At 43.2% G+C, this 26484-nt stretch overlaps 3 protein-coding genes across 6 annotated transcripts in view; all 3 read right to left on the bottom strand.

Moving 5' to 3' along the window:
* Window positions 1-5368, bottom strand: part of ash1l (ash1 (absent, small, or homeotic)-like (Drosophila)) — a 28392-nt gene extending 23024 nt beyond the window's left edge. The window contains exons 1-3 of one of the 4 annotated variants that reach the window (XM_035183381.2): window positions 5181-5368; window positions 4036-4132; window positions 443-1242 (exon numbers count right to left, since the gene is read on the bottom strand). In XM_035183381.2, the coding sequence (XP_035039272.2) occupies window positions 443-1042 (600 nt within the window). In that variant the 5' untranslated portion in view covers window positions 1043-1242; window positions 4036-4132; window positions 5181-5368. Of the gene's footprint in view, window positions 1-442; window positions 1243-4035; window positions 4133-5082; window positions 5103-5180 lie in introns of those variants that run through there. The other 3 variants (XM_035183377.2, XM_035183379.2, XM_035183380.2) reach the window with 3 other exon arrangements.
* Window positions 5369-6760: 1392 nt separating this feature from the next.
* On the bottom strand, window positions 6761-12784 carry rnf115b (ring finger protein 115b). Its single transcript, XM_035183382.2, has 10 exons — window positions 12635-12784; window positions 12311-12529; window positions 10742-10800; window positions 10480-10537; window positions 10164-10390; window positions 8964-9032; window positions 8770-8848; window positions 8477-8570; window positions 7551-7666; window positions 6761-7385 (listed from the first exon to the last, which is right to left on the bottom strand). Exons 2-10 carry the CDS (start codon window positions 12386-12388, stop codon window positions 7263-7265), a joined length of 903 nt encoding a protein of 300 aa, XP_035039273.1. The 5' UTR covers window positions 12389-12529; window positions 12635-12784; the 3' UTR covers window positions 6761-7262.
* An 864-nt stretch (window positions 12785-13648) lies between these two features.
* Window positions 13649-20632, bottom strand: scamp3 (secretory carrier membrane protein 3). Its single transcript, XM_035183450.2, has 9 exons — window positions 20171-20632; window positions 19795-19878; window positions 18910-19023; window positions 18142-18262; window positions 17733-17861; window positions 16712-16871; window positions 15979-16080; window positions 15450-15567; window positions 13649-14560 (listed from the first exon to the last, which is right to left on the bottom strand). Exons 1-9 carry the CDS (start codon window positions 20222-20224, stop codon window positions 14411-14413), a joined length of 1032 nt encoding a protein of 343 aa, XP_035039341.1. The 5' UTR covers window positions 20225-20632; the 3' UTR covers window positions 13649-14410.
* Window positions 20633-26484: the final 5852 nt, after the last annotated feature.

Genomic DNA, 26484 nt, shown 5'->3' with positions numbered 1-26484 from the left:
TTAATCAGGGTCAGACTGGGGACAGAGGGGGAGAGCTAGAGAGAAGGGTCAAGCAGGGGAGGGGGTGGAGAGGACATGGCCAGGCAGAGACAGAGGATAGGCGGCACAGACGGAGGGAGACCGGAGGAGGCGGTACTTGATGAATAGAGACAGGCTAACAGAGAACACAAAGAATACTAAAGAACAATTTATGTTCTGCTCTTTATCTGTGCAATAACATGGTGATTACTTCAGTAACCGTGTTGCGGGCCACTGCCTTACCAGTGAGTGACTGATAACAGCTAAAGAAACTGAGGTAAATAAACATGTAGTGTATATACACAAAACAAATATAACGCTTTGGTGAACATGCAGGCTGTCAATCTTAAATGCTTGCTTTTGGCAAAGCATGAATCCAACATTGAGTCAAAGTACATAAATTGATTATGTTTTCCCTCCTTACCCTTTTTGCTGGAGCACTCCCATTTACTTGGGAGGGTGACAGGGTGGTGGTGACAGCAGGAGGAGGAGCAGGAGGAGGTGGAGTAGGAGCTTTAGAAGAGGGGGTTGATAAAGATGATGGGGGTGGTCTGTTGACACTGGGACTCTTCTCCTTCTCTTTTTCCCTGCCATTTGAAGGACACTGGTTTTGAGTGCCTGGCCCATCACCTGTAGCCCCTGCACGGTTTCCACGGGCACCGCCTCCACGCCCTGTATGCCTCACAGTGGCCCTGAAGGCTGGACGGCACACATAATTCTCCAGGATTTTAGGTGGCTTCTTCATGCGTTTTGCTTGAAGGCCAATCTTAAGTTTGACATTACCCTCGGACAGGCTGCTCTCTTTGATGGAGAAATGTGACTGGTCGCCACCTCCTGGACCACCTGCACCTTCCCCTCCAGTACCAGCTGAGCCAGTGGCAGCTCCCTCCTTCTCTCTGTCCCTCTTCTTTTCCTCCTCTTCTTCTTTCTTTCCACCTCCTCCATCCTTCTCTCGCTCCCCCGTGGGAGCACCTGAGTTAAGAGGGGGAGGAGTTGCAGTTCCCCCCTGCATCTTCTGATCCATCAGAACTTTAGGGGGTGTACAAGTTGACTAGGGAGGGGATGTTGTGGTTACCAGGTAGAGTTTTTCTCAGGGGATGGGATGGGATGGGGGTGAAGGGGGAAAGGGGGGAGGGGGGATAACGGTGAGGGTGAAGCTCTCCTTGATTTGAGGCGGCTTCGCTCCCTTCCTCGGCTGTCCAGCCCTCTTTCTCCGTCCTTCAACTGTTGGAAGAAAATTAGGTAGAGAAGGGGGAGGGAAGGAGAGCAAGGATGGAGAGGACAAAAAAGAAAATTCCATCAGTCACTGCAACACAGAACATCAACCAAACACTGACAGTTTTAAACAGTGCCCTACAACCGAGAAGTATAAAATGTCTTTCAATGAATGATGGTGCAAAGCAGATGGAGGGCAACAATTTTTTATCATCTATTTGGTTAGAGGCTGTCCTTCATCCTGTCTGGGTGACTTTTTATGGTTTGTTCATCCTCACAGCCTATAACAATCTGTGACCTATTTACACAGCCAAGGATCGTCTACCTTAGAAAGGTAACCTTAGGCTCAAGGACTTTAGGTAGTCAATGTGAGAACTACAAAACCCAACACATCCATAGTCAATAGTTAATCCCACAGTGTTGTCACATCCTTCTAAGATGTCGCGAGATAAGATGTCAAATGAGCAATCCCTCAAGTTCCTTCATTAGTTGAAGTGAAAACATGATTGTTATTGTGTTATGCTGCACATACCCTATGTTTGCAGAGCAGCAGCAGAGTGCAGCATGTTTCTTAATTGTGCTCCTTAGAGCACAGCCCAATTCAATGAAGTTGTCTACAGCTCCCCATGGCCACTGAGTGATTTAATGCGGATTCGCCCCCAAGCAGGTGCTTTCTCTGTGTGGAGTCATTTGGAGGCAATTCAGAACTGTGACCTCAGCACATTGGGCCCTCTGGGACTAGACAGAGGATCCGGCCGCCTTTCCCAGCCTTCGCCAGCAGCAAATGAGAGTGAGTGATAGAGCGTCAATGTGCCGGCGGTTTCTCTGCGCCCTACATTAGTAGAGAGCACTAAAGGAGCCACTTAATGGAGCCTCAGGAAAGTCATACAAGTCGTCATCATTAAGGCACAGAAAGAGAAATAAAAAACAGAATATACCCAACACAGCATCTTACACCGTGTTTGTTTTGGGTTATGACTGTGGAAAACAGTAGTGAAGATTATTTTTTGTTGAACCACAAAGTACGCGCAGCCCAATTTTTAGAGTCTGGCCTGTACTTCCCCCACGCCCTCTTTCTGTGTTTGCTTCAATTACTCACTCCATTTCGCCTCAAAACTGCAGACTCCCCCTCACTACACATACCACACTCAAATCACACCTCCCTCCTTTCTTTAACACTCCATCAATCTCTGTATTCTTTCACCGCTTTCCTAAAGCTTTTCCACCTCTATTTCGCTAACTTGGAAAAGCAGTACTAACAATCTAAAGTCGCTGTGTTCCTACTTTAACCAAAAACACATTTCACCCACCCCCAAACTCCATTCCCCATGTCCTTTTTTTCTTTTTTACGCAGAGTGACAAATGTTCTCCCCGTTCTTTTATAGTTAACGCTTGGAGTGATACTAGCTGCTTCCGCTGCCTGATAGCAACCGTGCCAAAAATAAGCCAGTGTAGTACCAAACTCAGTAAGAGGCTAGAGGAGAAAAGCCTTCTGGAGAGTCAAAACATTCCTCTCACCTCTGACCGGCCAAGTCGGGTGGTTTACTGGCACTTGCTCTCCTGTAAATGATCTGATACTTTTGATTAATAAGCCGTAAGACCAAAACTCATCATTGTCACATTTGGCATCGAGGTACTTTTTTATTTACAAAGCAGTAGGACTACATTATAGTCTGGGCTTTTTGAGTCAACCTGCAACACAACAGAATAACAACACTACTCATGTCTGTCTGTTGTTTGCTTTTACTTTCAGAGCCACTGCCAGAGAGTTACAGTTGACATAATCGTATATAACACAAGAACAAACGTCCGATTATGATAAATATGAATGTGACGAACAAAGAATCAACGATCAATACCTGGTCAAAAATCTAGAAAGATTCAGGGCAGGCAGGAACGTAGTAAACAACTTCCCGCGCCCCCTCCCATTTCTTTCCTCCCCTTGCTCCCTCCCTCCTCACTTTTGCACACGTTGTTCATAACTGCTGATTTCCCTTTGGCCATAGCAATAGTATCCAACCCACCCACCCCCACATCATTCACATGAGGGCTGGCGTCTGCCCTCGGAGCGCGGTGTCATTTGCGGGGCTTTTACACCACTGGTACTAACACAGAGCCGTGTGGCTGGGGAGAGGGGGGCAGGCAAATTCCTTTACTACTACGATTGGTTTGTATCATCTAACAGCAGCAGCGTTCAAACACTTGAATGGAAGAGGCGGGTGTGATGTGGAAGATAAAGGAAACCGCGGCAGAAGCTTCAATAAATCTCGGGTGGGAATGACAGGTGTCAGTCAGCACCAGCACCATGCAAACACGGGCTTCCTCTGCAGGCTGTGTTATTAAATGCATTTAAGTGCAGAGGTAAAACATGTTAATTTAGCCACGCTTCCCCACGTGTCGTGCAAAAAAACGTGGTTGCCACCGAATAACGTTATCTGCTTTCGGGGGGGTTTCCAGTACAGTCAACACTGTCATAACTCATGATAATGAGGACGGATCCCAGTCATTTTCTGCTTTACTGCAAGTGCCTCAGCAAATCCACCAGTGTTTAGTCAGACTCATAATTACTGGAAATAGACCCAGCCTCGGAGACGAGCTTGACAGCCATTAGGTTGACACTGCATGCGGCGGTGGAGAAATGCGTTTTGCAAACATCTGCTCATGTGTCAACATCCGATTAATTAAACTCTGCAAAAAACAGAAGCAGGGCTCGATCTCATTCAGTGGATCTACACTGTTGGATCAGGAATAAATAAATGTAGCTATAGAAACATACATCGTATTAATATTAAATACACTCACCTCTGTGATTGTCCAGAAACGGTGTTCACATTATTTAGCTCTGTGTCCTCCCTTCGTGTGTATCAACGTGGTGGCCACATATTTAATCTTCCAAGTGCTGCATTGCCAAAAGAAACATGCAAAATGTCAAAAATGTGTTTTGATTACAGCTGATACAAATCTAAATCTAATCTAACCACACTTCAGCTGCCTGGAAGTACTACATTCCCCCCCTCCCCTCCTCCTCCTCCTTCGTATCCGAGCTGCAATTGCATAACAAATGTTTGTGCTGTTTCCAGACCTGCCAAATGGGTTATAACGAGGCGATCGCAGTGACCAGGGGCCACAAATCTCAATCAGAAATCAATGCACGCGGCTCGGGGGAAATCGGATTAACCTTGCCACCTCCAAAACACAAAGTTACCACGGCGTGTCAGGCAGCAGCCCCACAAATGCCGTTTCGTAGCATTTTAAGCTAACAACAAGCCCCAGGTGCGTTGACATAAGCATGGAGGGCGCTTCTTAATGCCACCCCCCCGTGCACTGCGAGAGGTTTGTGTTTATTTGGTAACAAGCTAGCAGCCTCCATCCGTCCAATAATAGACAGGCTGTGCTACATTTGTGCATCAACGGCAGCGGCTAACTAGCATCTGCCAGGAGGGCGATTTGGGCTAATTCCGCCGTGCACAGCTCCAGCGGTGGGCTTACACGCGAGAGGCAGACACTAGAAAGCGGGTGAATGCGTGAAGCCTCGACCCGGGACGAGTGATGCCCGCGATCCCACACCTCCGTCACACTCTCGCAGGGGCACTCGTGTTACCACATCTCGGCTACGGCGGCTAACGATGCACTAGCTTAAAAGTCAGCTAACCACCCCCCCCCCACCGGAAAAAAAAATTATTATCTCCAAATGTCGGGTTTGAAAAAACAGGACAAACGCACAATTCCGCCGAGGGAAACACGCCCGTGAGGTTTAAAAAAAAAAAAAAGGCGGTGGGATATATTCCAGCGGTGTAAAGTGACAGATGCAGCGCCGTGTAGGTTATTATAAAAAAAAAAAACACTAACTGTCAACAAAATGGCGGCTGCGTTGAATCAACAGAGACCCGAAATGGATCTCCCCCCGGTAATTCCTTCTGGAAAAGCTGAAAATCCCCGGTCCTTACAGCGACTGGTGTCCGTGGTGTCTCCCGCCGGCGCTGCGAAAATCCGCTCCCGGGTCGCCGTTAGCTGGGCCGGGACGTGTCGGCACGGGCCTCCCTCGTTAGTCGGGCCTCCATGTCTGCTCAGCCCGTATCGCTCGTACAGTGTCAGTACAACACGGGCATTCTCGCTCCCAGGGAGGGAGGGAGGGAGGAGGACGGACCGAGGAGGGCGGAGGGGAGGAGAGGAGAGGAGAGCAAATGTCGGTTGTGTGCGCTGGCTCCTGCGCTCATTTAAAGAAACCCACGCCTGACTTTCATTATTTGTGTGTTTTCAGGACGTTCGGCTGCAGGAGGAGGAGGAGGAGGTGTGTTCGAGCCCCGCCGGTCCACGGTCCACTGTCAAATCCCCGCGGTGTCAACACGACGTGACGCGGCGCTGCGAGGGGAGAAGGCACCGGGAGCCCCATGAATAAAACATCCCGCTCCATCAGGATGTGGTTCCTGTGTTGGGACTCGGGGATGAGGCCATTAACCAGTCAATCAAACCATCAACATTAAAGTAGAGATACCAGTCTGTGTTAAAGCACTTTTCAGACAAACAAACAAACAAATGGGACCATGAGAGAGTTCCCTGCCTAATGCACGTGGAAGTGATGGACATAACCTGTTCAATCCTTGTTTTCTGCACGGACATTATTCAAAGTTTGTCCAAATAAGTTAGTTTTACTCCAACGTTTGTCATTTTGGTGCAAAATCGGCTAATTTCCTTGCCCTTTATTGCACATGAGCAGTCCAAAGAGGGAATCTTATATATATATACAACTTATTTACTCAGACTTATTAAAGCTTCTATAAACAGTGCATAAATACATTTTTTGCACAGGAATGTTACGGTGGATCTTGATTGGAAGGAGATTTACAATGTTTCTAAGGACATCTGTTTGTGGTTTTAAGAACAAACTTTAAAAACGTGAAGTTCTCAGCATCGTATTTTATATAATTCATTTTAGGGTGTTGTTTGTTTTCATTGATGGTTAATCTATTCATTTTTTATCACTCAGTTTGACCAACAGTCCAAAACCTCCCAAAGAATTCAATTTACAATATTATAAAACAGTAAATCCTCATGTTTGATTAAAAAAACAAACAGTATAAGTTCAACTTGATTATCTAAATAGGTGATGATTGATTGTCTGTCATCTATTCGCTCAACTGACATTTTGTTTCTATTGTCTGCTGCTCTATTCTGCATCATAGCCAGCTATTATAAACAAGGTAGACAGGAATTACGGCCGCCAAAAGTAAACAGAATGTGTGGTCGCTGTTCCACAGGTTGAGACAGAGATGTACTTCCTCCTACACTGTAAATCATTCAATGAAACAAGGAACACTTACTTTTACCAATTATGTAACAGGCCTACTAAATTTCAATAGACTGAATGGCGTCTTAAAATGAAAATTATATAAGGAGACGGGGCATAGCTTATCATATCTTATCTTATCTTATCTTATCATATCATATACTGCATCAACATGCCACAACCTGAGGGACAGTGAATGACCTCAACAGACAATCAACAAACAGACAGACGGAGCAGAGGTTGAGGGTAACAGGGTTAGACTTTAATAACAGCTTCGTGTATAGATGAGATCAATTCTGAATCAGACTGAGTGGAAAAAAGGTCGATAAAATGCTGAATTACCAAACTGTCTTACGGAGAGCCTTAAAATGCAAAAACGTTACTTCATAACTCTGTGAATCCCCCATCATTTTAACAACCACCGGCAGCTCAGTGGTGATTAGTTCATGAAATCAAAGTCAGTCATTCAGAAAAACACTTAGGAGGCCAGTGTAGCGAGAAGGACACATCACCTCCACATCTTCTCTGCAAACTGCCGCGTCCTTTCTGTGTGCAGTGTGTCTTAAAAGATGTTGGTGTGGAAAATATAAAAATCCTTAGCGGGGAGGCATGAATCAAGTGAGAGCTGAAGCGGCAACTTTTTAAAATTATTTTGGAGTTGGTGTCGGAGGGACAGGTTTGAGGTAAGCAGTGTGTCTCTTTGAAAACAGCAGAGGAGGCAGAGATGTTTTGTCCCGTTTTTTCAGATCACCTGCCTCTCTGGTTGCTCTGTCCTGACGGAGTGGTCTTCCGGGGGCTCTGCCGTGGGCGGGAGGCTGTTGTCGACGCCATCCAGGCTTTTGCGGCACACCGGGCAGGTGTCATGCTGGGAGAGGAGAGAGAACATGGTCACGCATCTGAAGGGGAAAAATGTCAGAACAGTTCATCTTTGGGTTGATATTCTAATCCCTGAAGTCAGGATGTGGGCAAATACTCTAAACAGACCTTCAAGCCCTTCAACCAACTAACCACAAGCACTCCTTGTCCTTACCAGCTCCAGCCAAGGCACTATACAATGACCGTGGAAGTAATGGAGGCAGGGAAGCTTCCTGACAGATTCCCCTAGTGAATACTCCTCCCTGCAAACTGGACACTCCAGTCTGCAGTCTGAGAGGAAAAATAAGAAAAAGATTAACAGAAAGTAAACTTCACGGATCAAGCAGATGCACAAAGCAAGTCTGTGAGTGATACTTTCTTATGATTAGGGTGGGATATGAAAGATGGAGGGAAGAAGAGATAGATGAAGAAAAGGAAGGATAGAAGACAATGGTAAGATAAGATGGAGGATGGATTGATAGGAGGAAAGGAAAGATAAGAGGAGAAAAGGAGAGATGTGAAAAATGGAAGATAGGAGGAAAGAAGGAGGGATAGGTGAATGAAAGGGGAGATGAGATGGATGGGTAGAAGAGGTAGGGTAAGGCAAGATGGGGATGGAGAAAGATAGAATGAGGAAATGAAAGGTTGGAGAAGGTAAGGAGCGATAAGAGGACAGACAGAGAAGGTCTGAGAATGGAAGGGAAGATAGGAGGTTAGAAGGAGAGACTGGCGAAAGAAAGGAGAGAAGAGAAGGAAAGATAGGAGAGGGAAGGTAAGATAAGAGGAGGGATGGAAAGATAGAGGGAGGGAATGAAAGGAAAGGAACGATTAGTGGAGGCGAAGGAGAGATATGAGGAAGAAAGGGAAGATGGGGGTGAAAAGAAGGAGAACTATAAGAGGGAGGGTTAGATAAGAAGGGAGAGTGGAAAGATAAAAGGAGGAAATTAATTATTGGAGAAGTAGAGATAGGAGGCGGAAGGGGAGCGATAGAGGAAACAGTCTGATCATAATGTAAAGTAGCCACATCTCAGATTCTCTCCTCATATGAACTGTATTGTTCTAATCACACGCCTCAGCATACAGTGATGTTGGGATTCCCACCTATCTGCTCCTGGGAGACGCAAACTTTCGGCAGGGACGAGATCATCTCCTTTTCAGCAGGAGGTGGACCGGTGCTCTCCAGCTGTCCTAACAACTGTGGGAGCGCGAGAAGAAATGGATAAAGTGGATGAAATGGTAGATGGACGGGGGACAGAGAAAGACAACACTTAAACACTTTATATCTTGAGTTCTTGGGGATGAAGACAAAGAAAGATGTGGGGGTCAAGACATAAAACATTACGATCAATAATGTAGCTACAGTTTTTCAACCTCACCACTCGGACATCACTGACCTCCGTGATGACAGCGTCCAGACCTCCCTGACCCCACGCATAGTCTCCAGGGTTTGAGTGCAACTGTAGCATGCTGGATCTTAAGGACAAACACAGAGAAAGTGGGGGAGTGAAAGGGGGTTGGGGGTGTCACATCAAATTACACGAAATCAAAAGTAAATGATGTGAATCGAAATTCCAAAAAAGCGATTTACAATGCAGCTGGTGCTGCACCGGGGTTCCCGTTGCTGGCGAAGAGGTCGGCCAAGAACTGCTGCACGATCCTTGAAAGGTAAAAAGAAAAACAAGAGAGCAAACCTGTCTTAGTGTGTGTGATTTAGAAACACAGACTTCAACAGTGACAGTTTATACTCATTCATTCTGCACGCAACTGATCTGTTGAGTCATAAGGATTTTCAGTTTTGATATCAAATGATTACAGAGGTTTTTATACATTATGGCAGTTTTATTGAACAGCTGTGGAAACCATATGTGTGTCAGATAAGGAAATTACTCAAAAATGAGTGGGTGAAGGTCTCTTCCAGTCACTGGTCAATTGAAGGCCCCACATTCCCGAGTACTTAGTAATAACTGTGCTGTGATGGTCAGTGTTCTGCTGCTATAAGGAAACAGCCATTACCTCGGCTGGAATCACTTCTTATAAAACATGCATGAGTCAAAGATAAGACCGACCTGTGATGTGTGAGTCCTGAATAACATACTACACTATCCCTTTTTCTGTATATGTTGTTTATGAGTATAAATTATTTGTGATCTGTGGTTGTAACGGGAAATAAACACTATCAAAATTCTTCTCTGACATCAACCCTGATGATCAGATGGACCAGACATTGGATCTTAAAACTTCATAATTATTTTATCGTCATTTAAAAAACAGATATATCAGTATTTTATAGCTTTAACTATAAAGGTCCACTCTTCTTCGCAGGCTTATTGAAGTATTTGTTCCCCAACAAGAATAATAAGCACACTATATTAATAATGTGTCAAAATGATGAACCTAATATACTTTTACAACCCAATTACATAGTAATTTCAACTAATTTTAAATTACTTATTGTATCTCAAATGTACCCATTTTCCTCTTTTACTGTCAAATATGAGGAAATAGGGAATTGAAGTTCCTCTTAGGTTGTTAGACCTACATCGCTCTTCCTCTACCTTCTTCTTACACATTCTTCCCAGAGTAGGTGTGAGCTCCGTGAGATTTCCTCCTGATATCCCCCATGTACTCCATGAATATATAGACAGTAACTTGCAGGTTGTAATCTAAAGGGCTAGTCACCTTTTGAAGTTGATGTTAAATAAATAGAAATAAATATCTACTAAAGGATCTTTATACTCTCAGAGCTCAGCACACACTGGTGATGTTGCTGTGTACCATGTCCACACACCCTTCCACTGCAGGCCTTTGCTCCGGCCTGGACGACCTCTCTTGTTCGGGCTGGGAGGGAGACTCTGGTTCTTGGGCCTCGGCGGCGGCGTCGGCGGAGGCAGCTGGTGACACCAGAGACGGACGGCTCTGACCTGCAGATACCTGCTCGCTGTCATCTGGGTGGGACTCTGAGGAGGGCGGATGCGACAGCAGAGCAGAGCGTTCCATAAACAGCAGCTGCCATAACTTGGAGAGAGACCAGAGAAGCAATGTGTCAAACAAAGCCTGCGAGAAAGAGGAGTGCTCTTAATAAAACACCATCTGTAAGGACATACCTCTGAGAACAACGAGTTTGAGTCTTCACTGGCTGCGGACGTGCTGTCCTGCAGGAGACTGGACAGCAAAAATAAAAGTCAACTTCATATCAGGGTTGTAAAATGAAAAACAAAACTTTGAAGGGCCTTTATAAAGTGAGAAAAGCTGATGTTTTCAAAAGTATTAGACCTGGCTCCTCGGTAACCTTTAGAACTGTGGTTTGTTTAATAAACCAGAGAGGAATGATTCCCAACTTTTGGGAAAAGTTAAACTAAAGTGTACCTGGAGTCTTCTGTCACCTCCTCAATGAAGCCAGAGTCACATCTGGGACAGACAAGATCCTTTGAGAAGGAAAATAAATATGCATTACACTCTCAAATTTCTCATCTCATTCCAAAATTATGGACACTGATGTTTCCATCTCAGTTCTTCAGGGAATGCTTTCAATAGATTTCAGAACCTGGCTGCAGAGATCAGAACTCATTCAGCCACAGGGGCATTAGTGAGGTCGCCACTGATGGGGGATACGTTCACTGTTCCAGTGTTAGCTGAGGCTGAGCTCTGGGATCTGTGCAGGCCAGTCCAGTTCTTCCACACCAAACTCACAAAGATATTACTTTCCGGATCTCGGTTTACGCACAGGGTGACAGTCATGTTGAGGTTTTTTTGCCATTTTGCATAAAAACAGACAGGAAACAAGTGAAAGGATCAAGGGGTATAACATGCAAAAAGGATCCCATTGAGAATATAACTGGGCACATTGTGGTTAGATGGTTTGTATCCTAATCATGTGACAGGGACTGCCACAAAACCAGAAGCACACTTCTATCCTCACTGTTATTGTATGCAGCTGTAGCGTTACGATTTAGAACTAAGGTGCATATGGGGCAAACCATCCCTGTGACCTGGAGGTGAGGCACGTAGTTGCAATGTCCACATTTTATTCTGGCTGGGAACCTGTTTATTGTCATCCCCAATATCTGAATTCAAAATATTACTTTTGCAAAAGAACAGAGGTAAAACAATAAAATGTCCTACATTTTTAGTACTTGATGCAACTTTTAGAACTTTATATTGTTGTGGAAAATAGAAATTATAAAACTGGTTTACTGGTGCATTGGCAGCATTTTACTGTAAAATGGAAAGTGACCCAAATGTTAATCAATATATTGTTGGGTAAAAATAAATAAAATGCAAAACTCATAATACTATTGCTTACAGAGAGTGAGCAGTGGTGTCCAGATATTTGTGTCCATTTGTTGCACATTAAACACAGCTCTCTCTCTGTTTAGCATCTGGTCCATCATAACAATGCCAGTGCGTAAAGGTGCCATGCGTAAAAGCTACAAGGGCGCTCCTTTACGCACGTCCAGCAGAATAAATACAAGTCAAACTGTCACTGAGACTAAACGAAGGAGGCTCCACTGTGGATATTAAACTGCTCATGTGGTGCATGGAGCTCTACATGCTGCTGCTACATGTGGGGACACATGACCTGCCCCTGTGACGTCCCTGACACGCAGTTGACAGAAGCCAACTGGACACAGTGGTGTTTCTAAAAATGGCAACGTGAGTCGCCAGATTTGACTCCCCCTTCTCTCTCGAATGTAAGATCCTGGTTCATACAGAGCGCGAATAAAAACCACCATCGTGCCATCACACGTGTTCTGTCGTGGAGATAATAACTGTCACTTTACAGCCAATAGTTATTTAAAGAAATCAATCTTTGCGCGTTAAAAAAACAAAGTGATCTAACAATTCGTAATCCCTCCGTCCGTGTGCGCGTGGAGGATTCCCAGGTTCGGCAAGTGTGGAATAAAAAAACACAAAACTCTCCAGAAGGTGACTCACCGGGAGTTTTGGGTTAGTTTCACATTTACAGCAGTGACAGAAAAACCGGTGTTGTGGTGCCTCCGCAGCCTCCGCCATCTTCACGGTGCAGCGCAGAGCCCGACGTCCCAGTGGAAGCCCATAAAAGTCTCAGTGGTCTGTCCCACGGGTCAGAGCAGGGCAGGAGGGTCTGGTGCCCGGGACGAGTGGTGTCAGAGCACCGGAAACACACTTATCACTCTAATAACAAGCATGAAACACAACCCTCACTTTAACGTGCTTATAAATACAGATTAGAAATGCAAGATTTTTTATTTTGATCATTTTTCCACCCAAATTATTTACCTGTTATCTGGTTAATGATGATATTTCCTTTGGTCAATGCTACAAAAAATATGAAGTTGCAAAAAGAAGCTCAGAGTTTGTATAAGAAGCAACAAGATGTCATGGTGACATCAGGCTGCAGCTCCTCTGAAGACTGTTGGGTGTCGCCAGAGTTTAAACATCTTTAAGGGGAGTCATCGCTCTTCAAAGACTCTATTTTAGTGAACATGGTGCCTGAGTCACAGCCTTAAATCTAAGCTTATTTTTCAGTGGGTTGGTTTTACAGCGCAGAAAGTTAACCCGAGTGGTTTCCTAGCAACCCAATTGCAGTACAGCCAAAAATTATATCAAGATTAAAATCTTCATGAGTAAATATCAATATTTATCAATATATTTTAACATTATTATTTGGGTATTGTTTTAAGTTTAAATACAGATTTTTGCTTCTAAGTAACAGTCTGTAGCACTTTTCTAGTCTTGATTACGACTCAAAACCCTCAAACGCTGCCAGCACAGTCATCGGGGGCAGTTTTGTGTTCAGTACCTTGCTCAAGGACACTTTGGCACGCGGACTGGGATCAAACCACTGACCCTCTGGTTAGTGGACACTTTTGAAACACTTATTAAAAGGCAACATTTTACAAATCTGAAGTTGTGTTAAACCTCGTCACTGTTTGCACAACACATTAAATCAACATATACTGGACTTCAGTTACATTCTTATTGATGAAGATGACATTGAGCTATTTATTTTTAGATTTATTGCCCCTCCCTGCAGTGACTATCTTCACCTGTATCAATTACTATATAAATACAATATTAAAATACACTTAAATTCAACTCGGTTTTCAATGTTGTCTGTTGTTAAACAGTATAAACTCGAGATGCGAGTTTATACTGTTTTCATAGCAACTGTTTCCATGGCAACTGGGTGGCTCCATCTGCTGATGAAGATGCAATTGAAAGCCCGAGAGCAGCTAATTAGCAAACCTTGTGATTTGCATGATCAATAACATAAGACAGCAATAACCGCAGTTGACTGTATAAGCAAGACAATTAATTTTTTTATTAAACCAAGACAGTGAATTATAATAATCATAAGAACCACAAGTTGCACAAACAGACCAGTGACAGGTACAGTATAATGTAACCAAAAACAACGCATATTCATAACCTGATAGTATGAGAGGTTTTGGCAAACACGGCAAATAGGCATTCTCAATTGGAACAACAACAACAAAAACAACGTGTTAGTTTTACAGTGAAGCAACAGAAAGTAGGGATGGCTGAAGCTGATCCGCTCAGATATGGATCACGTGTTAGACTGGCAGCGTTTCAGTGTTCAGCTCCAACTCTCACATCTGTCGTGAAACATGACTCCTCGTAAACACAATGTACATCCAGGCCATTTAGATTTTGGACATATGCACGTTAGTACTATCCCACTTGGCACACGCAGCTCGTCGTCTTCATATAAAAAGCATTCAGTGATACAGGTTTCTTACAGCATCGACATCTTATCGTTTTCACATAATTTTTCTATTTCTTTCGATCAACATGTGTGATATGCTGACTCATGTTTTGGCAATATAGCTAACTTGTCCTGTACATTTAAATGACTGTATTTTGAAGTTAGACAACCCCACCTCTGTCTCATGCAAGTGCCCTAAAGTTTAGGTGTCCCGGGGTAATTGTAAAGACACAGCCTCCCCCCAATCAAATTCTAATCATCTGTGGGGAAATTAATACTGAACTGTTCCTCCATCTTCTCACCCTCCTGGCCCCTCTTGTGCCTCTCTACCGAGGCGCGGTGAAGGCCCCCTGGGCGGCATTGGTGGCAGCGCTGGTGGCGGCCTGGCGTACAGCCTGATTGGACATGACTCCGGTGGCGAACTCAGCCTGGGCCTTTTGGAAGCTGGCATCGGTCTGCCTGTACAGACTGTGGACCTGGAGCGGGGAAGGAGCAGAGAACGCTGACACCCGATACACGCAGCAATTCATCATCACATCACGCACATTGTGAGGGTGAAAATGATACGCAGAACCTGATATCGAGGCCATTCTTCAGACTGTTTGTTATCTACGGACGGCTTGATGGTGGGTGGACCACCTGGACAAGGCGAGCGCGGGGTGTTTACACGGAGCAGGTAGAAAGTGCATCTACAGTTTTCACTCTCGTTTATTGAAAACTAATCAGGTTTCTCACGATCTGCTTAAGTCGAAGATCTAAACAATATACTGTAAATAAAATTGACAGCTCCCCTAAAGAGAAACCAAATCATCTTGACTGCCCCCTGGTGGCTGGCTGTAGTATAGGTCATAAACCCTACCTCCTCCATGTTGGCAGATTAGACATACATATACATACAGACACATACATTTTTTTCTCAAAGATGGTTTCTGTGATTTTAGCTAGTTCTCATCACCTTGATATATGTGAAGTGTTAATTGTATGTGAGGGTGTAATTTAATGATTGACGAGTAATAAAAATCGTCTGCGCTCGTACATCAGAGGGACCTCGATACAGCAGCTCGACACCACGATCACTACTGCACAGTCTCTGGCTATTTTATCTTAATTTCTGTACAACGAGATGTAGCGTAAATGCGCCATCCGTCTTTATATAAAATCTATGATTAAACCTAATAATAACATTCGTGTAAATGCATTAAAAGACATTAGACACTGTGGAGACACTGTTTTTTATGGTACTACTCTAAATATCCTGTTAATCAGTCCATGCAGGGATAGTGTGACTGATGCCTTGTCAAAGATGGCCCCTTCATGTGAGTCACAACCTTTGAATTTTCCCTCCAGCTCAACTGTTTTATTCACCTTCTTCAGCATGACGACCCCCATGGCGGCTTGGGCAGTAAAGCAGATGGCATTTATCATCATGATCACTCCGACGGGGACGCTGGTATTCAGAGCAGCCAGACTCACGATCCACCCGCTGAGAGAAAGACACGAGAGAAAGAAGAAGAAGAAGAAGAAGAGAGAACAACAGAAGAACAGCCAGGGAAGTCAGTTAATATCCTCTTTTGCACCAGGAAATAATGGACAGTCTAGATGTGAATGAATTATCCAGACAATGTGACTCACGCTCAGTATTAATTATACTCTCGTTATCTCTGTTCTGTCAGCACTGTCAGGTCAAGTAAGGACAGTGAGTACTTAGTTATACACACATAAAATTATTAGCTGCAGGATGAAAGAAGAAGTGCCAAACTGCCACTGGGAAATCTGAATTCAAATTTCTTCACAGGACAAGGCAACTGGATGCAGATTGTCTTCACACAGGTTTAAACGTTAAAAACATGAATTGGAAAGAGGCTTGCATCAGTGTAAAGTTTATGAGTCCCACCTGAAACCCCATCCTGGGATGCCGATAGTCATGATGACGGAGGTGACCACTTGGGCAAAGAAAATGAAGAAGAAGACGAAGAAGTTGAAGGAGCTGTCACTCCTGGAAGAGAGGGAAAATATGATTAGTCAGTAAAACGAAGCGACAACAATCCAACAGGGTGCATAACTTCACTGGTTCTAGTCGATTAGACTCTGTGCTGGAAAGTTGCGTGAGATCATTGAAGTCCACCTACTAAAAAAAAATGATAAAGATTGGAAGCTGTCATTTCCGACCAGCTGCGAGAACACAGACAGGAAATTGAAGCAGATGTCCACACGGACCTTTAAAAGCAGAAGCTCACATGAGAAACTGGAGAAATGATAAATGAAATCTGGACAACAACAAAGTTTAAAGCAAAAGAGATGCCATGAAATGAATTCTCTGTGTTGGCTCTTCCCTTTACGGGCCTCTTTTGCTGATGTTAAGTTCCACTTCCGCTGCTTTGGCTCTCAAATTCAGCTCCTAGTAAAACATGGTGTCATCCATCACGTGAATGACACATATCAGGGCTCAGTATTAATACTTCTAAAGAAAGGACTGAGGTGAACCTTGAAGAATGTCCCATGTGTGACATGTGACACATACTTGACACGCACAGGTCAAAATGAAACCAAAACCAAAAACTTTAAATGGCAAGTAAAGGTTAAGGTTTTCGGCCCACAGGCTGTTTCGATAGGATTTAGCCACAAACCTGAAGGCTTTGTACATAGGTCGGTACCAACAGACGAAGGAGCAGGGGGTGAAGAGGAGCCCCCACAGGATGGCGAGGCCCAGGCCCACACCGCCAGAGGGGTCCACGCAGAACATGGCCAGGGAGGAGATCAGGTTGAAGAGCAGCGTGCAAGCGGAGACTAAACAGAAGAATGAAGAGAAGTGGATGAGCAACAGTGAACCGTTGTGCATTCTGACTTCTCACTCTTAGTTTGAGCCTGACCGACCGATTGGTTGGCCGATAAAAATGAGTCCAGACATATCGGTACGGTTAATTTCTATGTTATGTTCAAGTTAGTGTGTTTTCCTTTTGTTTTGTTATTTTACTTATAAAAAGATACGGTTTAGCTGGAAAATATCAAACCCCAATTACATTTCTTTGTCATAAGAGTTTGATAACAACATCCTGGGAATTGTTGCTAAGATCATGTGACTATGTGATTAATAAGCCATTATAGGCTGTTAGGTCATGCGTATGGAAGGTAACCAGTCCACCATCACTGCCTTTCAGTGATAGAGAAATAGAGAAAACGTTACATTTTGATTCCTGGGAAGTTTTGCTTTTTAATTATAGTCTGCTCTTCCTGTGGTCTCACTTTATCTCTATCGTTTTCAGAATTGGTCAAAGTCAAACCAGAACCCAGAGTTTATCTTATGAACATTAGCATCAATCTGGAAACAGACTGATATAAGTTTGCCTTTATCTTTTCCCAGTGTGCATACTGACAGGGTGTGGAGAACAATCCCTATCAGAGGCTGTGTGTGGGTCAATGAGCTGGTTCCTGCTACAGTCCTCTGTCTAGCAGCTATGTGTCAGAGTCTTTGTGCAAACACGCAGGCTCATACTCATACTCATACATGCTCATACTCCAGACAGGAAACGAAAACACACTCCCAACGCAACCCAACCCCTGTGAGAGCTGCGACAAGTCATTTGTAGCGCTTAGAAATGAAACGAATGTTCCGAAAGTAAATGCTTAGAAAGGAGGACATGAACTCACACATCCAGAAGTAGTACATAATGGTGACAGTGCGCTGGAAACGCTGGGTGATCTCCACGTTGATGTCCTGGTAGAAGCAGGGGCCCACGGGGCAGAATGAGGGCAGCGGGGGCCAGTTATTCTGACGGGCTGGAGAAGAGAGCGAGGAAAGATAATGAAGGAAAGTATATTAAAAACACGGGGGTTAAAATAGAAAATATGCCTTTAATATGAGATTTGTACCTGTTGACTAATACTTTAAATTTCCTTATTACTGTTTCAATGACATTTTAGTGGGTTATAACACATTTATTATATGTTTAGAAATGCTAATGAATGGACTTTTTTTAAACTACCAATTCTATATATAGAATTAAAATGTTAAACTATGGTTTTCAACTCTGAATCCCTCATATCCTCCCCATCTTACAGGCTCCAGGTCCCAGGCTGTGCGACTCCAGCTCCCGCTCCCTCCTCTCCAGCTCCCGGGCTTTCTTCTCCAGCTCCTCCTGCTTCCTCAGCAGCTCCGCCGTGGTGGCATTCACCGCAGTCTTAACACAGTGAGACACGGGGGAAATGATGCTTCAGGACTGTGTGTCAGAGGTCGTGTTTGTCTTATAAATAATGAAAAGGATTATGTAAAAGGTATCTGATGGTTAAGAGATTCCCGGAGGAGACGCTACCAAGCGTACAAACGTCAAGTGTTTTCTGTTAAGTGTAGATGACTCAATGTAGGTACAATTATTAAAATCTGGTAGAATTTGGTTTTGAGTATAAATAAATCATTCAACTGATTAAGCTACACAAAGTATAATTGAGAAGGTTAATTTGGGGCCGTGCACCAACCATTGCAAGGGAATTATTATCATTCAAATTTTTCCTGAAACTCCTAAAACTGCTTATTTCAAGGGTTAAACATTCTTAAAAGCTCTTGTGTCAGACCTGGTGAAAATGCACACATTTTATGGGTCTCAGCTTTGGTTGTGGCAAATATGGCTCCATAGCGCCCCCTACTACAAGTAACAGAGCATTAAAGATGTCACCTACAAGAATGAAATTAGGAAGCTTCATGTAAAAACTTTATTTGAGCCAAACCTTAATGGACTCTGTGCAAATTTCAAGTGAGATCCCATTTTGGAGCATCCTACTGCCACTGAAAGTGCTGACGTGAAGGTGACAACAGGTGCAGCATGTTTACCTGGGAGGTGTAGGAGCCATAGTTGCGTGGCTCAGTGGGCGTTGTCCTGCTGGGTGGGGTCTGCGCAGGCACAGATGGAGCAGAGGGGGAAGTGGCCTCGTACGGTGGCGGAGGCTGGAAAATATTTTGTAAAAGATAAAAATTAGCAAACCCAACCTGCATCTCGGGGGCCACAAGTCAGAGAACTGTGGGTGATTGTGGGAGTGGGCATGAGGCTGGTGTGTTTACTAACAAACCAACAGGAAGTAGACTCAGGCTGTTTCCTAGCAACAAACCCCAATTTGACGGTTCACCACTTAGACTCAAGCTGTTTCCTAGAAACAACATCAATAAATTCCATAACATAAAAACTGAAGTGTGCCAATCTGTAATGTATGTTATAGCACTGTTGTGTCTGCCTTCTGCTTTCAGGGCCAATCTGTCTTATTTATGTTAAAATGTATTATTTCAGTTTCATTGTATTATTATTATTATACCATAACAGAATAAACAATGCAGAAAAAATTATTCATTTATGTTTGAATTCTACAAAAACAAATTGGTTATTCTCTTAATTTGAGTTTTGTGTATTTGTGTTTATAGTCATTTAAAGAAGATTGTGGTTAAACTGTTTAAATAGCAAGCCTCAGATCCATTTCTTTGTCATAAGGGTTTAATAACAACATCTTAGGAATCAATGGCATCTTTTATAAATACATCGGCCTATGTCTCAGTCTATATCGGACATTTTCTTACTCCCTCATGTTGACATCGACATGGGGCTGGAAATCCATATTGCTCAGGCACTAAAAATATTGAATTAAAACTTCAGCCCTGGTTATTTTTGATTGCCTTGTTATTACCTCACATATAATTATATTATAGCATAATAACATAATTGCTCACTCCAGTGGTCGTGTTGTCAAATGGGTTGTAGAGGTCCAGTGTGGCATATCCTGTGTTGCTGCTGTGTTGAGTCACTGCAGGGTCCTGTGGCAGAAACATACTATTCAATGAGCAAGTACTGGAACATGAAGGTTTAACAATTGGTCTCTTTTTTTTGTTGTGATGTTGCTGTAGAATGAAATAAAAACAACAGATAGACAGATCAGGAGCAACAACCAGGCCCGGAGAACCCCCAGGCCCCACACACACACAGTCACATGAGCAGCAACACGCCTGCTATTACACCAGCATCCCTGACTTCCACGCATCACACACACACAACATGTTAGAGACACTGGGATACCGTGATGGGGGCCTTTGATTTCCCTGCACCCACCTGGAATGGGTTGTGGTCCTCGGCCGGGTCTGGGAAGCTGGTGTACTTGGACATGATGACGGCTGCGGGTTCTGAGAAATCCGAGCTAACGCGAAGCAGCCACCACTTACAGTGAATAGAAGAAGGGCTGAGACAAATCAATCGTCTTCAATCAGACGACGGGTTTGTTTTGTTGTGGGAAATCGACAGCCGGGCGGTGTTAGGGAAGGGGGTGTTATCCTCCGAGCTAGCTACCCGCCCCTCCTCCGGCGACCATGTCTCTGCAAACAAAAAGATGTCAGGTGAACGCGGTGGACGCCACAGGCAGGCTGGAGGTGCTATCACCCGGATGTTTGTCCTCTTCAGTCCCGGCGGTCAGGATCCAGGCTGCAGCGAGACATCAACACACATCCGACATTTTTCTGTCCTGCAGGAAAACAAGCGACGATCAGGAAGTAGCCAGCCAGCGAGGTCATGTGACTGCTGCTGCGGCACGGAGACACGTGGGCCCGACGGGGGCGTGGCCACCGCTGGACGTCATTTTAGTTATGATTATGATTATGATTATTATTATTGGTTTGTTTTATTTGATTAATGTATTTTTGTTTTTTTTACTACTATTTTATTATTATTTCTTTATTAACATTTTATTATAGTTTTTTCTTTATTTGTATATTTTTTATTTGATTAATGTCTTTTGTTTTATTTCATTTTATATTACTACTATTTTATTATTATTATTATTTATTTTATTAACATTGTACAATTCTCTTTATCAGTATCATTCATCAGTATTACAATTCATTTAGTGATATAAAGTCTTGATACATTTTCTTTAGGGGAAGAACTAAAACAGACTTCACACTTTACACTTTACACTACATTTATATTCACTCATAAAAATGATATAGAATACCTATAGCATATGTATAACGTCATTTCTAAATCAACAGTCCTTTTCCTTTCGTTTTATTCTGTTTTTAAGGGACGTTTCCCTCCTCCTCCAGTAGATGTCCCTCTTGTGCATTGAGGTGATAATCAATCTCTCGCTCCTGGGCTTGAACAGACAGTGAGAACTGTGAGGTGGCTCAGTTAAAGCGAAATATATTAGTTTTAAAATTATATTTCATTCACATCCAAATACTTTAACATGACTGTAGAGTTTATCTGAGCATTGTTGATGAAACTTATTTTGATGAGTATTTGATGAGTTTCCCAAAGTTAACCACGTGACACAGTCATCGTCACAGCTCTTGTTTGGGTCCATGCATTCATTTTTTGTTTCGACCCACACACCCTCAACGTGCAACTTCACCACTAGATGTCACTAGATTCTACACACTGAACCTTTAAATGTAAGACTCCTGAATCGACTCTGTTCACTTTTCTGCAAGGAAAAACATTGCACCTCGGGTCATGCAATTTCACAAAGGCAATCCTACATTGCAAAATTGTTGTGGCCCAGATTTGGCACGCACTGTTACTCTGCCACATTGTCATCTGGCACACATACCGCGTGGAATGACGGCACTTGGAGCCACATGTGAGCCACAGCAAAACCACATGTCAACCAAAGGTGCCAAACATGGCCACCTAATTTGTTTTGTGCTATTTTGGCCATAGTCACCATTTACCACAAGGTTCACTTAAAGTTCATGTCCAGATTACACCATGCCAAGTGCACCGCATGTTTGCCCACATTTATTTTGGGATATTTGGGCCACTTTTGCTATTTTCAGGCCACAAGAAGTCCAGAAGTGCCACATCATTTCCTGAAGTGGCCCACAGCCATATGCTACCTGGGGACAGACCATAATACATGCCTGATTTGCTTGATATTACTGCTGAGCACTTTTAAGTTTAATTGTCAAACTGCAGATATACATGTATAGGACTTATCAAGGTGTGTCATCCTCTGCCCTTAACCCTCAACTATACTGAGGAGAAACTACTGGAAAAATAATCGAAAGAAAAAAAACATAGAAACCTCAGAGAGAGTCACGAGTGAGGGATTATTTTTCCAGGATGGACAGAAGTGCAATAGATGTTGTGTGTAACAGAACATGTGATTAAAATAACAATACTTACAACATTCATGAGAAAAGGCCAGGTCTAACGTAACTTGAGAAGTGTTTCAATGTTTAAAGTATTAATATAAAAGATAAAGTCTGTCAGAGATGAAGCGAGCAGTAGTGACAATTGTAATGATATTGCCTGTAATGTGTATGTGAGTCGTTCTATTGTATATCCAATCTAGTTGTAATCATAATCCACGGTCAGCTGCCTCCACGATCATAATTCACAACCATGATCCACCATCACGGTCCCGATTCATAATCACGATCCACGATATGGTCCCAGCTGAGATCCTGGATCTGTGACGATAAAGCACAAGGAGAGATGTTGATGTGATGAAGAGGAGGAAAGAGAAGCTCCAAGGAAGAAGGAACAAAGTTGACTCTGAGTTGCGCCGAATTGCATTGTGGGTCTTCAATCGATGCAACAACAGTGCAATAGATTCATAACCGTCAACATTCATTTCCATCTGTGCAGGACAGACAATACAATTAGCCGATATCCATCGAGGTGGCAACTTGTAGAAACTACGGATGAATCATATGTCATGCATGTACAGTTTTTCCTTTGTGCCTCTGTATGACCCTGCAGCAGCAGGAAGGATTACATGTTCAGCTCCACTAACGTATACACATTTCCTGGCCTAATGCCCATGTACAATCCATCCTGGTCTCTTTTCATTCTCATACAAGTCACATGTGTGAGGGCAGTCAGATGATTTTGATTTAAACACACAGGCTGGACTGTGTCTCTCACGCACACAGACCTGTTCATGTACATACTGTAAATCCCTTTCACTGGACCCCCCACACATTCAGAGTTTCTATTGAACACGCACCTATTAATTAAGAAATCCATACATATGCAAACTGGATATAACGGAAAATACTGTCCATATCAGTGGATTTATATCCTGTATGCTTTAATTTCCCCTTCAAGTAGCCTTGAATTTTCTAATCCAGTCCTCCTTGTTTTTTTATGGCCGCACCTTTTCCTCAGATGGAAACCTTCTGGATGTTTTAAAAATTCCAGAATTCAACTTGACATATTTAGTATCATTGGAAATGTTTGGTTTTCCTCTAGACTTCAATATAAAGTCCTGCTGGTTTAACTCCACAGCTTGAGCTTGTACTGACTGTCCAAGTGGAGCGGTGAGGCCGAGCGAGACGAATCGGATTCAGTGGAATAGGAAAGAGGAAAACAGCCTTTTTATGCCTCTGAAACAATCTTAAAGAATATATAAACTTATCTTATTCAAACTGCTCAGAGCTCTGAGCTCCTTATGAGGAAAGTTGGAATATTGCAGCATTTCACAAAATCATAAATTTTCGGACATTGATCGTTTATTCTGAACATTTGATGTTTAACTTGCTGGGCCTTACTTTCTTGCATATATTGATATTTTTATTTTAAACATGTTCAATATAAGAACCTATCCTAAGCTAACCATATACAGTACATACTGTAACAAGGTGTCACTTATTCTTGTTTGTGACACCTTGTTACAGTATGTACTGTATATGGTAATTTATGTCATGATATTCAAGAATTCAGGGACTTGTATTCATCACATGAAAATGTGCAGGAAGGGTAATGTGCAAGACAAGGCAATATTAAGATAATACAGTAAAAAATTATATGCAAATAGTATTTTTCAAATCTTTAGCACCTTTTCCCTGCAAAACACTGATTTTATACATATACAGAGTTTAGAGTGAATCTAAAACTTTACGTTGTTGACGTGACAAGTGGTGGATAACAAGTTGGCTCTCTTTTTTCATATCACAACTAAGAAACTGTAATTTAAAGATCAATGCAACCACAGGTTAAATGAAAAAGCATAGAGAATGTGGAGATGTGCAGGACAGGGTGGAAACGGATGTGGCCTGAACAGCAAAGAATGAGCGGCTTTTTTAAAAGCCTTCACAGATTATTATATAATATATATAACAATTATTGATGAAGGCTTTTTCAGTTTGGCTGTCGCAGCTGAGTGAGCACTGATCTGCCAGGACCTGCTCACAGGCCTCGTCTGTCGGCCGACTCCTGTGACTCATCCTCTAATGGGCCCTGTCACGATTGGTCCAGATGGCCCAGACTCAAACGCAGGAGTTGGGTGCCTCCCCGTCCCAAAACCACAGCATTCCTCAGCCAATCGAGCAGCGCAAGTGCTCCATGACATCACTGCCTGAGGAATGAACTGGCATCACAGTTGTGTGTGGAAAGTGACCCGGCTAACAAGGAGGGACTGGGTGGTTTCTAACAAGCTTGAGTCAAAGGGGTCATTTAGACAGAATCAGGCATCTTGTCTGTTTGTGTGTGTGTGTGTGTGTGTGTGTGTGTGTGTGTGTGTGTGTGTGTGTGTGTGTGTGTGTGTGTGTGTGTGTGTGTGTGTGTGTGTGTGTGCAATGCCCATTTTCTCATTGTGCAAATAGCCAGGAACTTTCCGTGCCCTCCAGAGTGCAGTAAAAGCCTCTGCGGTTCAGATGGGCGCTTACACAATAAATTGGGTTTCACTGAGACAACTGACAAAACATCCATACATGTACTTTCTGCCTGGGAGACATAAAAGCATGTACATGACGGCTGAGGTTGTGTAATCCACACATACCTAGTCACACATAATCTTTTCACTCTCCTTCTTTCATGCAGACACACACTGAGGATCAGCAGAGGAAAGAAACTATGAGGGTTTAGTCAAATATAAAAACTCTGAGGTGCTTACTTCCCATTTTATTTACACTTCAGCTGATTTTAGATGCAAATAATGTACGTTTTACTGCAGTACATGTATTTTAGTTTACAGATAAAAAACTGTACATTAAAAAACACCTTTATAAAGAGATTATAAAATATAATGCAATGTTAAAGATTAAACCAGTAGTTCCCAACTTTTGTCTCATGATCCCTCAGAAAAACTCAGAGTCTGGTTTGGGCTCTTTGTCACGTTCAGATGTTTATGAGATGTTTCACCGAAAGAGATTTCCCTTTGTTGCTTTTCAGGTGATTTCCGTTCTAAAGTCAAATAAACCAATACTTCACACAGCAAAGAACAAGTAGTTTTGTGTCGTAGAAGTTTTCTTTCCTCTTTTTTACCTCAGTAATCATTTCATGATGCCTCATGAATACACAGTTTGACTAGACGAGCACTCAGAGAGCACAAACCTCCGCCGAGGCCAAACAGTCCTCTGATGAAACCACATTCAAATTAACTGTGTTCTTATGTGGATCTGCACCAAATTGCACAAACATAAACATCACTTTTACTTAAAGAACTTAAATGCAGGACTTTCACTTGCAGTTGAGCATTTTTGCATTGGCACTTTCCCACCACACACTCATTGACTCATTGAGCATATTGAGAAGGTTCATCCTGAGGCGGCCCAGTCCTCCTGCTGCTGTTTGCTTGGCGCTGTGTGTGTAAACTGGGAAGCACTTCACAGGGGCGCTTGTCTCCACACTGCTTGAAAACCTGGAAAAACCATCACTGGCCCGTGAACCAAGCAGCTCTCCTCAGGAAGGAGACTGTGAACGACACATGTTTTAGGGCAAGGTTAAGTCAGTCTCACACACTCACTGGTGTTGAGTTGTAGTTGATGACAGGACGGACTTTGGGGACGTTGAGAAACAGTAGATCTATAATTTTTAACTGGTGGAGCTCTCGCTTCATTTTCCAGCTCAGGTTTGCATGTTTTTCTTTGCATCCATTACGTTGAAAAGTGGGTTTTGAGAGAGAGCAGCTGGAAATATCAGCACAGAGTGCAAGAGGAAGTCACTTAACACTTTGTACCTGGGTGCAAAGCCAGAGAGAACGATTGGGGGAGATTTTACTGAGCTCATTCTGTAAATAGGTTCAGCTGGAGAGGGGGAGAATAAGAAGTATAACCTCCTCCTGATGTCATGAAATGATTTTCTCATGGCCACGCTCTCGCTCATTTTCCTTTCCACTCCCCATTTCCTTCCTTGCCTTTGCCAAAGCATCTCTCAAAGCAGAGTTTATGAAATATGAATTGTCTTTGGGCCTTTTTAAACTAATCGCATATTGTAGTGAGCTATGGTGACAGAGAGCAAACAAAGGACAGGGGACTGGATTGCAAATGGAAAGACGGAGGGGGGGTGGGGGGAAAGGGTGCGGAATAATCTGCGTGTCCAGAGAACGAACAAATGGCAGAAAGTGATGTAAAGGGATATGGAGACGGACGACAGGGGAATAGGAGGTGCAGGGAGGAGGCCGCATAAAGAACGAATGTTTGAAAAGA

This window comes from Hippoglossus stenolepis, chromosome 17 (genome assembly GCF_022539355.2).
Source record: "Hippoglossus stenolepis isolate QCI-W04-F060 chromosome 17, HSTE1.2, whole genome shotgun sequence".
NCBI lineage: Eukaryota > Metazoa > Chordata > Actinopteri > Pleuronectiformes > Pleuronectidae > Hippoglossus > Hippoglossus stenolepis.
The sequence above is the reverse complement of the archived record's forward strand: the minus strand, read 5'-3'. Positions and strand labels throughout refer to the sequence as shown.

Coding starts and splice junctions, on each gene's coding strand:
- scamp3 (XM_035183450.2), bottom strand. CDS start 20,224: ATGTCCAAGTACACCAGCTTCCCAGACCCGGCCGAGGACCACAACCCA. Junction 16,081..16,711: donor CCTATGTACAAAGCCTTCAG/GTTTGTGGCTAA, acceptor CCTCTCTTCCAG/GAGTGACAGCTCCTTCAACT. Junction 15,568..15,978: donor ATCCCAGGATGGGGTTTCAG/GTGGGACTCATA, acceptor TCTTTCTCTCAG/CGGGTGGATCGTGAGTCTGG.
- rnf115b (XM_035183382.2), bottom strand. CDS start 12,388: ATGGCGGAGGCTGCGGAGGCACCACAACACCGGTTTTTCTGTCACTGC. Junction 10,801..12,310: donor AAACTAACCCAAAACTCCCG/GTGAGTCACCTT, acceptor TCCTTCTCAAAG/GATCTTGTCTGTCCCAGATG. Junction 9,033..10,163: donor CAAAGGCCTGCAGTGGAAGG/GTGTGTGGACAT, acceptor TTACCTTTCAAG/GATCGTGCAGCAGTTCTTGG.